This window comes from Astyanax mexicanus, chromosome 8, assembly GCF_023375975.1.
Source record: "Astyanax mexicanus isolate ESR-SI-001 chromosome 8, AstMex3_surface, whole genome shotgun sequence".
Taxonomy (NCBI): Eukaryota; Metazoa; Chordata; class Actinopteri; order Characiformes; family Acestrorhamphidae; genus Astyanax; species Astyanax mexicanus.
In genome coordinates, this window is record NC_064415.1 from 8155309 (window position 1) to 8171983 (window position 16675).

The window sequence follows — 16675 nt, forward strand, 5'->3', positions numbered from 1 at the left end:
CTCTTGTGCCAGTTTATTCTTGCTGATGATAAAACATTAAAATCATTTAAAAGCCTGGTTAAAACATTCATGTCCTCCTGTGAATGTATGCAAACTGCAAGATCATCTGCATATGCAGACACACAGAGAGAATTGTCACAATTAGAAAACTTAAAACCAGTAAGCAGCTCTCTAAATTGACATAAAAGAGGCTCAATAGCAATGGAGTATAGAAAACCAGACAAGGAACATCCTTGTCTAATACCCCTTGTAACTGTAAAAGGGGCACACAAACCGCCGTTAACTTTTAGAACACTCTCTATGTCCCGGTACAACACTTTGATCATGGCTATAAATCCAGAGTTGAACCCAAAACCTTCTAGCACTTTCCATAAGTAGCTGTGTTCAACTCTGTCAAAAGCCTTTTCCTGGTCTAAAAATAACAAACCAGTCTTTATGCCCAATAGCCTGGAGAGTTCCAAAAGTCCCCGAATTAAATGTATATTATCACTTATCGACCTGCCAGGTACACAGTACGTCTGGTCAATATGAAGGACCTGTCCCATCACCTCCCTCAGTCGAGCAGCTAATGCTTTTGAGAGCAGTTTGCAGTCAATGCACAGTAAGGACACAGGACGCCAGTTCTTCAACATGGTGAGGTCGCCAGTCTTAGGCAGCAGAGTGAGGACGGCTCTTCGGCAGCTCAACGGAAGCCTCCCCTCCGTCAAGCTGCTCTTCAGCACATCCAACACATCCTGGCCTAGCACTGGCCAGAAAGCCTTATAAAACTCCACTGGTAGACCATCTATGCCTGGAGCTCTGCCATTCTCCATTCCCATGAGAGCTGCATGCAGCTCCTCCAGGGTCAGCTCCCTGTCCAGCTGTCCCGCAGACTGTTGTGTCACTTGAGGCAGGTGGCAAAGAAACCTCTCCTCCACCTCCGGTGCATCTGCTTGCTCACTTTTAAACAGCTTTGAAAAAAAGCTGACTGTTTGCTCACGAATATCAGCAGGCTCCGAGAGAAGATCCCCTGATTCTGTTCGAACAGCATGCATTAACCTTTTCTGTCCATTCTTCTGCTCTAGACCAAAGAAAAACTTAGACGGGGCGTCCATTTCAGCCACACTTTTAAAGTGAGAGCGGACCAGCGCCCCCTGTACTGTAGCCCCCAGCAGGTCAGTTAAAGTGGCTTTTTTCTTTTTGAGAGCTCTAATATGCTCTCGATTTCCTGTGGCTGCACCCAAAACCTGGAGCTCTGCCACCTCACTCTCCAGAGCTGCAAGAGATCTAGCGATGTCCCTAGTGACATTTAGAGTGTACTGTTGGCAAAAAACCTTTATCTGAATCTTAGCAAAGTCCCACCACTGCTGTAAAGAGCTAAAATCAGATTTTTGCATCCTAAAAAAATTCCAAAAGTATAAAAAGGATTCTCTAAAATTAGCGTCATCTAAAAGCGTGGTGTTAAAATGCCAATAAGCACTCCTGGGTTTCACATTGGTGTTCTTGACAGTGCACTGAACCATAAAATGATCAGTAAAACCAACAGGATTAATACAACACTGAGTAAAAACATTCAACTGGTGCTTAAAACCATAAAAACGATCTAGTCTAGCCAGTGAGAGCATGTTATCTTTAACGTGGGTCCATGTGTACTGCTTAAGTTCTTTGTGATGGAATCTCCAGATATCACACAGTTCATGAGTCTCTATAATCTCACACCAGCGCTTGCGAGAAGCAACATGCGGTTCTGTATGATTCCTATCCATATCACTTACAGTACAGTTAAAATCTCCACCCACAATTAAAAACTCATTCGAGTCACATTGCTGAAGCACCTGACTTAAAACATCTAAAAAAAACACCCTCTCCACCCCCACAGTCGGTGCATAAACACAAATGAGATTAAAAACATCATTTTCAAAACATGCCCTCACTTTTAAAAGCCTCCCACTCACTACTTCTTCCACATCATAGGAGCAGGGAGTGAACGACTGTGAGAATAAGATAGCAACTCCGGCACGAAGTGAACTTTTAGAACTCAGCACAGCAACGCCGCCCCACTCTTTTATCCAGTCTGCCGTATTACTGGTGTCACTGTGCGTTTCTTGGAGAAAACTTACGTCAATTCTTTTTTGCTTAATTAATTCAAATAGCTTAGCTCTTTTCTCACAGTCTCTCGCTCCGTTTACATTTAGAGTGGCAATCTTAAAACCATTCATAAAATGATAGTTAAAAGAAGACCAGTAAGTAAACAAAGCTAAAACGATAAAAAATAAATTAACCCACGGCATTAAAATCCTCATTGTTCAGCTCTTTTTTCAGGTCGGTCAGCATTTTTCTCAGTCTATACAATTCTTTTACAGTAAAACACTTTTCCCTCTTGAAATACTGTACATCAGGGATGGGCAACTTCCATGATGGAGAGGGCCACATTTTTTTCAGCATGACCATTGGAGGGCCACATGACCTCGCACTTCAAATAATTGAATATGAAAAACGCTACAAATGATTTTCAATAAGAACAAATTTTATATGAATTTATATCTGTATGTTTACAGCACCAACATTTATCAACAACTATTTTCTGCATATTAATGCATTTTAATACGGCAAAAGACAAACCGTTTGCTTAAAAAAAGTGCAAAAAGGAAGTCCTTCATATCAAAGAACAAAAAGTTTACAGTAGTTCCTCTGTGTAAAATAAGTTCATTATAACAAGTCCTTCATAAGCAACAAGGACAAAACATTTGCTTATAAAAGTGCAAAAGGCATTTGAACTCATTTATAACAAAGAACAAAAAAGATTTAAAAACTGATTGCAAATAGCTCATTCAATAATAGCAGAAAACTAGACCACAGAGGCCCAACATTTATTGAAGCTAATGAGAGAGCTGTGGTTTGGCCTGCTGGCTCACAATGGACTGGATGTCAATGTCAATTTTCGTGGTTTTTTGGCAGTTTTTTGACCCTCTAGCGGTCAAAAGTAGAATTACGTTTTTTTTTTTTTTTTTTTTTTTTTTAATTATGAAATTATGAAATGATTCGCCAGTTGCCCATCCCTGCTTTGACACATTCACTAATAAAGCCCATACTTTGTGTCAGATTAAAAAAAAAAAAAAGGGACTCCTGTCTGGCAGGATTAAGGAGAATTACAGGTAAAGGAGATTTACAGGTAAGTGCTTTGCCTTGTGTTGAGATTCTGTGATTTAATTGTGCTTTGATATTCTTAGTAACAGTTGCTAAGCTACGATCAGACAATTGTCAGCAGGTTTTAACAAAAGGAGGGGGTGAGGTCAGAAACGGTGTGCCCTCTAGCGGTCAAAAGTAGAATTACGTTTTTTTTTTTGGTTTTTTTTGTTTTGTTTTTTAATTATGAAATTATGAAATTATTGTTGATCTATTCGCGGGCCGCACTGAGTGATGACGAGGGCCGTGTGCGGCCCCCGGGCCGCCAGTTGCCCATCCCTGCTGTACATCATGAATAAACTGTCGTTTATCGGCAAAGTGATCAGTGACCACGACATTCCACTGGCCTTTAGTACGTTTTAGAAATGATTTAATATCATCAGCTGAGTACACTGGAGGGGAAAAATCCTCCTGAGAACTTACTGACCAACCTGAATCAGACTGAGCATCATCATTATCAATCACATCAGAGTTAGCGACCGGTTCATCTTTTTTTACCTGTTTACTGACCTTACTCTGAGTTTCTATTTTTCTTTTTACTGGAGCTTTAAAGACGGGGTCAGCGAACATATCAGACCCCTGCTCCAGCTCCACAGCACACCCCACCACCCCAGAGTTATCGCACTGTACCTCAGTCTCATGTCCATCATCCCCAGGGGGTACCTGAAACCAGTCATTCTGCTCCTCCGTGCCAGCTACCTCAGCCAGCGCCGAACTGTCCATGTTCTCCACAGCATCGGGATCCTCCCGGTCCGTCACCCCCTCAGCACCGGGATCCTCTCGGCCCGACTCCTCCGCAGTTGGCCGAGCCTCTACAGGCTCAATCTCCAACGCCTCACTGTCCTCCGTGGCTAAATCGTTTCCCGGAGCAGGTGCCCCGGTCACCGCCGCTCCCGACGGACCCGCCACAGCCGCAGGGGGGCCGACTGCAGCGGCCGCGATCGCGCCGGCTCCCGGTTCCCCCGCTCCGCCGCTCGCGGTGGCCTCGGGCCTTCTCTCGGGGCAGGCGCGGACGAGATGACCCGTCTGTCCACAACCAAAGCACTTAAGTTCAGTGTCCGATGAAACAAAGATAGCGTAGTCATACCCATCTACTTTCAGTTTCATCACCAAGTTCAGTTCCTCAGCTCCATCTTTTAGTACCATATGTACAACCCTGCGAAACGACACCAGGTGCTTCATCCGGGGAGAACGACACCCGAGATGAATTTTTTTTTACGCCCGAGACCACTTTCCCGAACCTCCCGAGCTCTTTAGCCAACAGATCATCCTTTATGAAGGGGGGGACGTTGGAGAGGATGATGCGCTTAGATGGGGTGCTGAGTGGATATACGGGGGTGAACTGACCCTGCAGCACAATACCAGTCACTATCAGTTCAGCCGCTTTCTCCACAGTTTTTATAAACATGACAATGCTGCTGTTCATCCGCGAGGCAGACACAAGAAACTCGTCCCCGATCACGTCTCCTGCGGCGAGACAGCAGTCCTCCACGCTGGCTCTGGCGATCACTTTCACTCCATGGCGGCGAGAAAGTGATTCAAAAAGTCTGCCGTTGTGTGGGTCTGCCATGACTCCAGCAGATCTGCTGGGGGTCAGAGACCCCGCAGCACCACAGAACCGCGCTCACACTCGAGCTAAAGGTGTTTTTCAGCCGTAGGTGTTAAAACGGACTTAAATAAACAAAAAATAAACGAGAAAATAAAGTTTCGGCAAGACGCCAAAAAAACGCTCTCACACGCGTTCCCTCGCTCACGCTCACGCAGAGAGAGAGAGAGAGAGAGAGTGAGAGAGAGAAAGGAGGAGAGTGAGAGAGAGTGAGAGAGAGAGAGATAGACAGAGATTTTTTTTCAATTAATCATTTAATCAATTAATGCTTTGGCAATACTGTTATTTACTATGGTCATGTCAATAAAGCTTATTTGAATTTGAATTTGAATTTGAGAGAGAGAGAGAGAGAGAGAGAGATACAGAGAGAGTGAGAGAGAGACAAAAAGAGAGAAAGAGAAAGATAGAGAGATTAATATCTAATTAAATGTAGCAAATTATTTATGTATGTGTGAATAGTTTATGTATATGTTATAACTGATTAAATGTTCTTTTTTTTTCAATTAATCATTTAATCAATTAATGCTTCGGCAATACTGTTATTTACTATGGTCATGCCAATAAAGCTTATTTGAATTTGAATTTGAATTTGAGAGAGAGGGAGAGAAAGAAAGAGAGAGAGAGAGAGAAAGAGAGAGAGACTCAATGCCTGCCTGAACTCCAAATGCATAACCAGCTTCCTTCCGCACTGCATTCAAAGCAACAGACTGCTCATCTGAGTAACACACACACACACACACACACTCTCTCCACTCTGCAAGCATGCACACACACTCTCTGACACAGATGGGCATGAAGAGAGTGTTCGGACTGCAAATGAATGGAGGGGATGTAGAGTTGGGGGAGCTCAGTGATGAAGCTCTTTTCACGTCTCTGTAGATCCAGTATGAGTTCTGCATTTAAAACACCCACATTATGTAACATTTTACCTTTAAAAAAAAGCAGCTTCAGAACTACGCTGACTGTAATCATGAGGAATAGCATGCATGGATCATTCCCTGCTCTGCTACTGCACTATGTAACTTTGGTGGAGCTGCATGAGATCTCTCTCCAGAACTGTGTAACACAGTCCTCATGCTCCTCTAACTTATATCTTATATGCTGCTAACTGTACACATGCATTTCTGGACAAGCTGAGAGCTCTTCCATAAACAGCTGTAGCTCTTAGTTTGTGCATAAATGCATGTGTACACTTAATAAGAATAAAGTTATGCAGTTTTTGACATAAAACTACATGCAACTGCTGACAGATGTGCACTTAATTGGAATCAATTGTTAGAATTTGCATGTAGTTTTATGTCAAAAACTGCATAAATTTATTCTTATCAAGTTTACACATGCATTTATGCACAAGCTAAGAGCTACAGCTGCTCCTGGAGCTCTCAGCTTGTCCAGAAATGCATGTGTATGCATTTGATAAGATTCTAATTATGCAGTTTTTGACATAGTTAGAATTTTTCAGTTTGTAGATTGTATCATGATGAAGAGACCAATAGAAATTGACTTGGAAATGACTTCAATACGTCCATTGAAAGTTACAGCTGGTAAGTCCGTAAAGTTTGCGATTCATAACAGGTAGTTCATTGAGCATGAGAAATAATCATTTTAAACTGGGCGGGTGTGATGCGGTCTGCTTAGAGCAGATGAATTCGATTCCAGGTTATGTTCAGTCAGAGAGAGAGTGAGAGAGAGAGAGAGAGAGAGAGAGAGAGAGAGATCAGTCAGAAACCTCACTTCAACTACACACTTTGATTTTATTATGGGCGAATGAGCTACTGAGCTCTGAGTTTCATCTTCTGAAGTCCCCATTGCTCCACCAGCCGCTCGCGTTCAGTAAAACTGAGCCGGATCCTGCTGGACGTGGCCAGAAGAAGAACTCCCGCAGTTTAGCAGGGATGGTCATTCCATCCCCATATATATATATATATATATATATATATATATATATATATATATATATATTAGGGGTGTGACGAGACACTAATCTTACAAGTTGAGACGAGACACGATACTGGGTTCACGAGAACGAGACGAGACGAGATTTAAAAATACAATTTTAAAGAAAACGTCAAAAATGAAAAATGGTTGAAACCTAGAGTTTTATTTGTCAAAATTATATAACACAAACTTTACAGACTGGTTTCTCTCACACATTGATTTTATAGGAAATAGAAATAAAAATACGATTAAAAGTTAAAAATAAAACTTTTCTAGGTCTTATTTAGAGCAAACAATAAGTGCAAACCACAACCAGTCATATTAAGCCTAGGGTTTGTTTTTTCCTCCTAAATCTATTGTAATTTAACTATTCAGAACCATAACCAGTCATATTAAGACTATGCTTGAAGTGCAAACAGAGACAGAACATTTTTTTAATACAGTACAGAACTTATGCATTAGTACAGCTGCCTATGAAACAGTCACGTGTAGGATTTACTTACAGTATTTATATATGTTTTGTGTCTTGTTGGTCACTCTGTTACCGTTTATTGTTTCCACTGGAGCCAAAATGGAGCCAGACGTACAACTTAAAAGTAGCAGAAGCGACCCTGACAACACGGGCTCGATCCCGCGTGAGGAGCGGTGTGTTTATTTATTTATTTATTTTACCACGTCTGCACAGATCTGATTGACTGAAGAGAGCATTTGGTGATCTTACCCCACACGTGTATACAATTAAATCCTTCTCAGTAAGTTTGGGTCCGCATTAGACAACGTTTGGGTCCGGACCGCGGTCCGCCCATTAGTGACCTCTGCTCTATGCAAATACCCGAATTTTCCTCTTCTGCTGAGAGCTGCTCTCACTCCTCAGCCACCCGCTGTATCGCTACTGGGTTGCCAGATCCCTCTTAAAAAGTCCACACTAAACTATTTTTTTCTTCCCGCGAGACAGGTTTAAGCTTGACGAGAAATATCGTCACGTTTAATCTCGCGAGATCTTGTGCCACTATATATATATACAGTACTGTGCAAAAGTTTTAGGCACCAAAGCAAATGACACTAATGCATTTATCCCAGCAATATGAGTGTTTTTACCTAAAAAAGCACCACATATGATTTGAACAGATGCAAATAAACATACATAAAGTAAAATGTAACATAGGAATTCTCATTTTTAACTAAGTATATTATATCCTGTGAGCCTGAAGCTAGAAAACAAAGTGCAGAGATTCCAGATTTCTCCTGGATGCTCCTCAGCCAGCATGTGTAAATTATGTTCAGTTCCGTCAGCAGCTCACCTGATTTACCACATTTACCAAATTAACCAATTTCCCAAACCAAATTTAATATGATGAGAACTAGAAATAATAACTCTATTAAACTCAGATGAGGAGAGAATAGGAGATGTTTTAAGGAAAACAGGGCTGTAAAAGCTCTGCTTTTTGTACAATTGCTGTATATATATATATATATCCTTCTTTTTACTCACATTTTACTTCAAAGTTCACTTTCAAATATTTAATTTAGGTGAATTCAACAGCTGTACCCAGAGATGACTAAGCACTAATAAACACGCATTTCTGGACAAGCTGAGAGCTCCAGTAACAGCATCTGAAGTGAGAGAATCATGTGGTCTGAGTCAGTACAGTATTTTTTATAGGATATAAAATGTATGTGGCACTGTCAGCTGATGGATGGATGTAAAAGGAGCGATATTGTGGTGTATCTGTTCCTGCACTGCTGAAGCATCATCAGCGTAGAGGAAGTGTGGAGTTGAATGACCTCCAGTCTTCAGCTGATGACGTTCATCAGCTAATCAGGAATTAGCCGTGCACGGTGAGATCAGAGCGAGGCTGAGGAGTGCACACTCACGTGATCGTGTCGATCATGTCCAGCCCCATCTCCACACAGCAGTGGGCGTGGTCAGTCTTGGGCTGGGTCAGTCCCGACACGCAGTAATAACAGTCTCCCAGAATCTTAATGCGCCGGCAGTGGTTCTCCTGCAGAGGGAAAGAAACAGCAGGAGAAATGCATTATGGGACTTGTAGCTGTAACATACAGCTATGGAAAAAAATAAGAGACCACTTCAATTTCTGAATCAGTTTCTGTGATTTTGCTATTTATAGGTTTATGTTTGAGTAAAATAAACATTGTAGTTTTATTCTATAAACTACAGACAACATTTCTCCCAAATTCCAAATACAAATATTGTCATTTAGAGCATTTATTTAATAACAAATAACAAAAAAGATGCAGAGCTTTCAGACCTCAAATAATGCAATAAAAACAAGTTCATATTCATAAAGTTTAAGAGTTCAGAAATCAATATTTGGTGGAATAATCCTGGTTTTTAATCATAGTTTTTTCATGCATCTTGGCATCATGTTCTCCTCCACCAGTCTTACACACTGCTTTTGGATAACTTTATGCTACTTTACTCCTGGTGCAAAAATTCAGGCAGTTCAGTTTGGTTTGATGATCAGCTTGTGATCATCCATCTTCCTCTTGATTTTATTATAGAGGTTTTCAATTTGGTAAAATAAAAAAGTAAAAAATCTTATTTTGTCCAGAGCTGTTTATTAAATAAAACCTTTTTTTTATTTTTTTCAACTTTCCCAAACATTGATTAGTCTTGTCTTGTATTACACAACATTCTGATTGGGGAATTTTCATTGAAAATAAAATGTAGTGTACAACTAGGCAGACAAAAAAACGACCCAAAATCTATATTTTTGTTGTTTTGCCATTTTTGGCATAATTTGAATCTGAAAGTGAAATACTTAAATTGAAAATTAGCCAATTTTTTTAGTGTAAAGTTATCATACTGAACATAAAACATGAAGTGGCCTAGTGAAAGTCTGATTGAGATGCTGTGGATGATCTTAAACAGGAGGTTTATGCTGGAAAATCCTCCAATATGGCTTAATTAAAACAATTCTGTAAAGAAGAGTGAAACAAAATTCCTCCACAGAGATGAGAAAGATTCACTGCCAGTTATCAGTAAAGCTCGATTTCAACCAAGGTATTAGATTTAGGGGGCAAACACTTTTTTACACAGGGCTAGACTGGTTTAAATAGTTTTTCCCCCTTAATAAGTTAACTTATAATAAAAAAATGCTTTTTATATTTACTCAGGTTATATTTGTATGATACTAAAATATTGTTGTTGCATGATAAAAAAAGCAGAAACAAAAAATCTGTAGGGGGCAAATATGTTTGACCTGTATATTGGTCAACATTAAGTGATGAATTCACATAAATTCAAATGGATAATTAAAATAAAGGGTATTTTATAAATGTTTACTTAATGTTATGAAGTGGTAACACGATAAATCTGCTCACATCAGACACACCACTTCAGCACAACACCTCTGATTGCTCTGTGCTCCTCTGGGTTTTACCACACACACACACACACACACACAGGGACACCACACGCTGAGGCCAAACTAGGCAAGTTAATGACCTCATTTAATTTCCACAGAGAGAGAGAGAGGGAGTGTGTGTGTGTGTGTGTCTGTGTGTGTGTGTCTGTGTGAGTGTGTGTGTCTGTGTGAGTGTGTGTGTGTGTGTGTGTGTGTGTGTGTGTGTGTGTGTGTGTGTGTGTGTGTGGGTGTGTGTGTGGGTGTGTGTGTGGGTGTGCTGAGTATGTCAAGAGCTCATAAACTCATCAAAGTACTGCTCTCTGACACAGCTTGTCACTCTGGATCCTGGTCGTGTATGTATGAGTGTGTATGTATGAGTGTGTGTGTGTGTGTGTGTGTGTGTGTAGAGTGGGGGAAGCTAATGCTGAGCTGCAGCTTTGGTCATGAAAAGTAATTATACATACACTGATCAAGCATAACATTATATAATACATACATTAAACATACATTTTTCAGCTCTAATGATCATCACATTTATTATTATTATTATTATTATTATTATTGTTAATAATAATAATAATAATAATAATAATAATAATAATAATAATAATAATAATAATAATAATAATAATAATAATAATAATAATATTTGGGTGGTGGATCATTGTTCTCAGCACTGCAGTTACACTGATTAGCATGCAAAGGTGTTTAAAGTATCTCCATTCCTTACTCTCTAGGTAGAAGTACAGATACTAGAGTTTAAAAAAATACTTCAAGCAGTTGAAGAAGAATCAACTCAAGATTTTTACTCTTTAAGTAAAAGTGTTTAAAAAAGTACTGATTTCAAAACGTAAAGTAAAAGTAATTAAAGGAGAAAAAATAAAGCCATTAAGAACAAAAGCTTAGGCCACGCCCACAGAGTCCTATAGTGCACTACCCCCCCCCCCCCTCCCCAAAACACATTTTACTAAAAGCCATAATGACTATAATGTTCTATTATTAAAATGTTAATGTTGATAATATAATTTGGGATTTTGCTCTAGGCTGTTCCCTGTTTCAGCTGCATATATGCTGATTGTAAATGAATGTGTTTTAGTAGAATGTAAATATATTAAAGTTAAAGTTTAGTTGGACTGGAGTTTATCTGGAGTTCTCTTGAGTCTCTGCACGGATCATCTTCATACTAGACTACATACGTCTGCTATGTTCTTGCTGGGGAGTGTGTGTGTGTGGGGGGGGGGGGGGGCGTGTGCAGGTGTGATGGATCACAGTATAAACCAATAGGAAGTCAGAATGGTATATGTTTATACTTCTCTACATCCAATCACAATCAGATTCACTCTATCTGGATGGAGAGATTTATCTGGATAGGGGTTTTATTGAACGATGAGAAGCCGGAATAAAAATGAGCTGAAATTAAATAGGAGAAATGAGGCTGTTTTTAAAATGTAAGGAGGAGAACGTTCAGATAAGTGTGTGAAAATGTAAGAAGTAGAAGTAAAAATGTGTCTGCCCTGGTAAAAAAAGAAATATACTTATTTGTACTTAAAATATATTGAGAAATGTCTCAGTAATGTAAATGTAATGTAAATCACATATATTTACCATCATTTCTTAGTACATTTCCAATATACCTGGTGTATAATAGTGATACATATGTAATACTCTGTAATTATAATTTTATTTTAAGCATATTTAAAATAAGGGGTTACATACGTGAAGTAGTTTAAATATTTAAATTTTACTTAAGTATTTAAATATTTAAAATAGTTCAATTTTAGTACAGTTAAGTACACTTAGCGCAATTTAAGTAAGACTTTTTTGTACTATTTTTATATAATTAAAATATAATAAGTACAAAAAAAGTAATATACTGATTAATAAAGTGGCTACAAGAACACTTTAGTGCACTATAGCATAATAATGCTTAGCATACGTTAATCTACTGTTTTTTCACTAGGGTGATACATAGTAACTTCAGTAGAGTAAAGATAAACAACATTTCTACTTAACCCTTGTGTGGTGTTCGGGTCTGTGGCACCCGTTTTCATTTCTCATCAAATGATACTAAAAAATATTTTTTCTAACTCAAACTCATTGGCATTGGCTCATTTTTTGTGAAAAACATATATCAAAACACATTTTCAATAAACACACACTGTACACCCCCCCCCCCCCCACACACACACACACATTCATATTACACACATAGTATGTTTAGCCAAGGGCTAGTAAACATTGCTTCATTTGTAAATTTGAAACTAAACAAATTTTCTACTCATATCTTGAGTTTAATTCATTTTATTTTACATTTTATTAATAAACTAATAAAAAAAGAGTAGCACTTTTTGAAAGAAATGTAACATAAGAAAGGGTAAAGGGCTAATATTAACCATGTAAGCTGTTTATATTGCTTACAATTTAGTTGAAGCAAGCATGTGTAAAGCATTTTAATGTAAAATTGCTTAATTTTGCTGAATTAAATAAATAAAACAAAGTAAACGAGTAATAAAAATATATACACCACACAAGGGTTAAGTCATCTAGTCAAAAGCATGAACAATCTCAACAGAAGCAAAATAAAGAAATCAATTGTCTACCAAATTTCTAATCTTTGTGGAAGAAGAGAGAATAAGCCATAATATTATCACCACCCGCCTAATATTCAATAATAGAGTTATTAAAATCTGTTTTTTATTTGATCTAATGAGATTCATTTCTCTATGGGAACTGACTCTGCTTTCTGAACTGATCCTGAGCTGATGGAACATTTATTAAACCTGTTGATGAGTGTGAATTCTCACACAGGTAGGTGTCAGACCTCAGCCGAGTGAGGAAAGTCTCAGTGCTGCAGCATTCACTGCTCACCACCCTCATCCCTCCGTCTAATATCTCTCCAACCAGTGCATCAGGTGCTGTAGAGCGGAGCAGCTACTCTACACTCAGAAGTGTGATGGATACTCAGCTGTAAAAGTGAGCCTGTGGAAACATGAAGGTGCGACTGATTACAGACTCGAGTGGCTTCCTGTTTCCTGTTTCTATTCGCACAAATCAAACCTTCAAACCTTCAAATCAAATCTCAGAACTGAAAACATGGAGAGATAAGGGGACCTATCTTAGACCCTCTGATCATCGCTATCTTATACCCTGCCAACAGTCTATTTTCACACCTTCCGCCTGCATCGTTTAAATAGCAACAGTGCTTATGAATATATATACGATGATGGGTGTGATGGTCTGGAAAGGATATGTGTTGAGTTAATGATCTTGGTTTTCTGAGGATGTGTTTTGGACCAATAGTTATTGTTCTAGTGTATAGGAGTGTCTATTGAGAGTGAATCTGGGTCAATAGGAGGCAATATGGGTCATTAGGAGTCATTAGGAGTCAACATGGGTCAGTAGAGAACAGTAGGGGTCAGTAGTAGTAAATATGAGTCATTAGGGGTTAGTAGTAGTCAATATGGGTCTGTGGAGGTCAGTTGGAGTCAATTTGGGTCAGTAGGGGTCAGTAGGGGTCAATATGGGTCAGTAAGGGTCAGCTAGCTGGATTCATTCGGGGTCAGTAGGAGTCAATATGAGTCAGTAGGGGTTAGTAGTAGTCAATATGGGTCAGTGGAGGTCAGTTGGAGTCAATTTGGGTCAGTAGGGGTCAATATGGGTCAGTAAGGGTCAGCTAGCTGGATTCAGTAGGGGTCAGTAGGAGTCAATATGAGTCAGTAGGGGTAGTAGTAGTCAATATGGGTCAGTGGAGGTCAGTTGGAGTCAATTTGGGTGAGTATGGGTTGGTAGTAGTCAATATGGGTCAGTAGGAGTCAGCAGAGAAGGTAGGGGTCAATAAGGGTCAGTAGGGGTCAGTAGGAGTCAGTATGGGTCAATTTGGGTCAGTAGGATTCAGTATGGGTCAGTAGAAGTCAATATGGGTCAGTAGAGAACAGTAGGGGTCAGTAGCAGTCAATATGAGTCAGTAGGGGTTAGTAGTAGTCAATATGGGTCAATGGAGTTCAGTTGGAGTCAATTTGGGTCAGTAGGGGTCAATATGGGTCAGTAAGGGTCAGCTAGCTGGATTCAGTAGGGGTCAGTAGGAGTCAATAAGTGTCAGAAGGTGTCAATAGGGATCAGTAGGGGTCAGCTGGAGTCAATATGGCTCAGTAAGGATCAGTAGGAATCAGTATGGGTCATAGGGGCAGCTAGCTGAAGTCAGTATGAGTCAGTAAGAGTCAATAGGAGTCAGTAGGAGTAAATACGGGTCAGTATGGGTCAATATGGGTCAATAAGGGTGAGCTAGCTGGATTCAGTAGGGGTCAGTAGAAGTCAATATGGGTCAGTAGGCATCAGTAGAAGTTAGTAGGAGTCAATAAGGGTAAGTAGGAGTTAATATGGGTCAATTTGGGTCAGTAGGAGTCAGTAGGACCTAGTAGGGGTCAATAAGTGTCAGAAGGAGTCAATAACTGGCAGTATGGGGTCAATATGGATCAGTAGGGGTCAGCTGGAGTCAATATGGGTCAGTAGGGATCAGCTAGCTGGAGTCAGTAGGGGTCTGTAAGGGTCAGTAGGAGTCAGTAGGGGTCAGTAGGAGTAAATATGGGTCAGTAGCAGTCAATATGGCTCAGTAAGGATCAGTAGGAGTCAATAAGGGGCAGTATGGGGTGAATATGGATCAGTAGGGGTCAGCTGGATTCAATATGGGTCAGTAGGGATCAGGTAGCCAGAGTCAGTAGGGGTCTGTAAGGGTCAGTAGGAGTCAGTAGGGGTCTGTAGGGGTTAGCTAGCTGAAGTCAGTAGGGGTCTGTATGAGTCAATATGGGTCAATAAGGGTCCATTGGAGTCAATATGGGTCAGTAGGAAGAGTAGGAGTCAAGATGGGTCAGTAGAGATCAGCTAGAGTCAATATGGGTCAGCTAGCTGGATTCAGTAGTGGTCAGTAAGAGTCAATATAGAGTCAATATAGGGGTCAGTAGTAGTAAAAATGGGTCAATAGGAGTCAGAAGTGGTCATTTGGGGACACAAAACCTTTTTTCTCTGCAGTAAAATAAGTTATTTACATGCTGAAAGCTTTGAGGGCTTTGGAGACTCCTAATAATCTCAGATCATTAACAGGAGTCAACAGCAAATTCTTAAAATTTAAAACAGACATAAAAACTAGGAAATTGCAGATTTATTTTTACTATTAAAATTAATATTTTCAGAAATGTTTCTTATAAAAAATATAATCTTTTTTTGTAAGGTTTAAATAAAAATCTTCAAGATTTAAGTGTGTAATATCAGGCAGAATATATATTCTAATAATATATTCTAAACTGAACTCAGTCTCAGTGTATCTGTGATTGTCCTGCTCTCGCTTCTCACCTCCCCTCAGCCATTAATCTCCATTACACTGCAGCCCAATCCTGAAGCCCCCCAATACCCCCCAACCCAACACACTCAGGCCTCAGAACACACACACACACACACAACACATGACACAGGAAGAATAGATGCTTGCTCTGCTTAACCAACCACAGCATCCAGCAGTGACATGATTCAGAGTCTGACACTGATCACTGTAGACTGATAATGAACACTGTTCACTCTGTTCACTCCTATCTCCTAGCTTCACTCACCGGCCACTTTATCAGAAACACCTGCATAACATTACACACTGGAGCAGTGGTGGAACACTGGGAGCCGGGAATTGATAAATAGCCACTGTTGGGGCCTCAAGATTATCAAGTAACCAATACAAATTCATCAACCACTATAAATTCAATATATACTAGAAATTATTTAGTAACAGCTATGAAAAGTTCAATATCTAATGTTAATTATTCAGTATATAAAATTAATTATTTAGCTTCTACTATTAATTATTGTTATGCTTGGCTTACTGGAGTAGTAAGGGACAGGCAGGGTCAGTAAGAGTAAAGGCCAATTTATACTTCTGCATTGAAACTACGCTGTTACCTACATGTCGCTGTATACCCTACACTGTAGCCTACGCCTTAGCTCGACGTGCACCTCCCAGGAAATGTAACGCTCCACTGTGTATCACACTCTTCCTGGACATGCATAGGCTACAGCGTAGGTTCGACGCAGAAATATAAATTGGCAAAAGGCAAAAGAGTAGTCAAAAAAAAAATCACATAAATGGTCGGCAACGTAATAAACAATAGAGAGAGTCAGGCAAAAATCGAGAGTTGAAAATAAAATCAAGTCAGTAACAAAAGCAATAAACAAAGGAAACACGTCGTAGAAGAGCTAGATAACTACATTCAATAATCGCAAAGAAACAGAGCAAACTGGTGGTTATTTATACTAGACAGGCCAGGTGGAAACAATCAGTAACTGGGGGAGTGGGATCAGCAGAGTCAGGGAAGTCTGGTGTGAGTGCATGCTGGGAGTTGTTTTTTTCAGGGATGCTGGGAGTTGGAGTCCAGAGTATCCACTACAAATTATTTAGTGTCTACTATGAATTATTTCATATCTATTATAAAAAAATATTTCATTTCTACCAAAAATTATTTACTATTTACTATAGATTATTTAGTAACTACCATTAATTGTTTGGTATCTACCATGAGATTTGTGAGTGTTTACTAGCATTATTCTAGTAACTATTATA

The 16675-nt window shown here is 39.6% G+C and overlaps 1 protein-coding gene across 1 annotated transcript in view; it reads right to left on the bottom strand.

The window, feature by feature from the left end:
* Positions 1-16675, bottom strand: part of adcy1b (adenylate cyclase 1b) — a 173205-nt gene that overhangs the window by 74933 nt on the left and 81597 nt on the right. The window contains exon 5 of the mRNA XM_049482059.1: positions 8585-8712. Within this exon, the coding sequence (XP_049338016.1) occupies positions 8585-8712 (128 nt within the window). The remainder of the gene's footprint in view (positions 1-8584; positions 8713-16675) is intronic.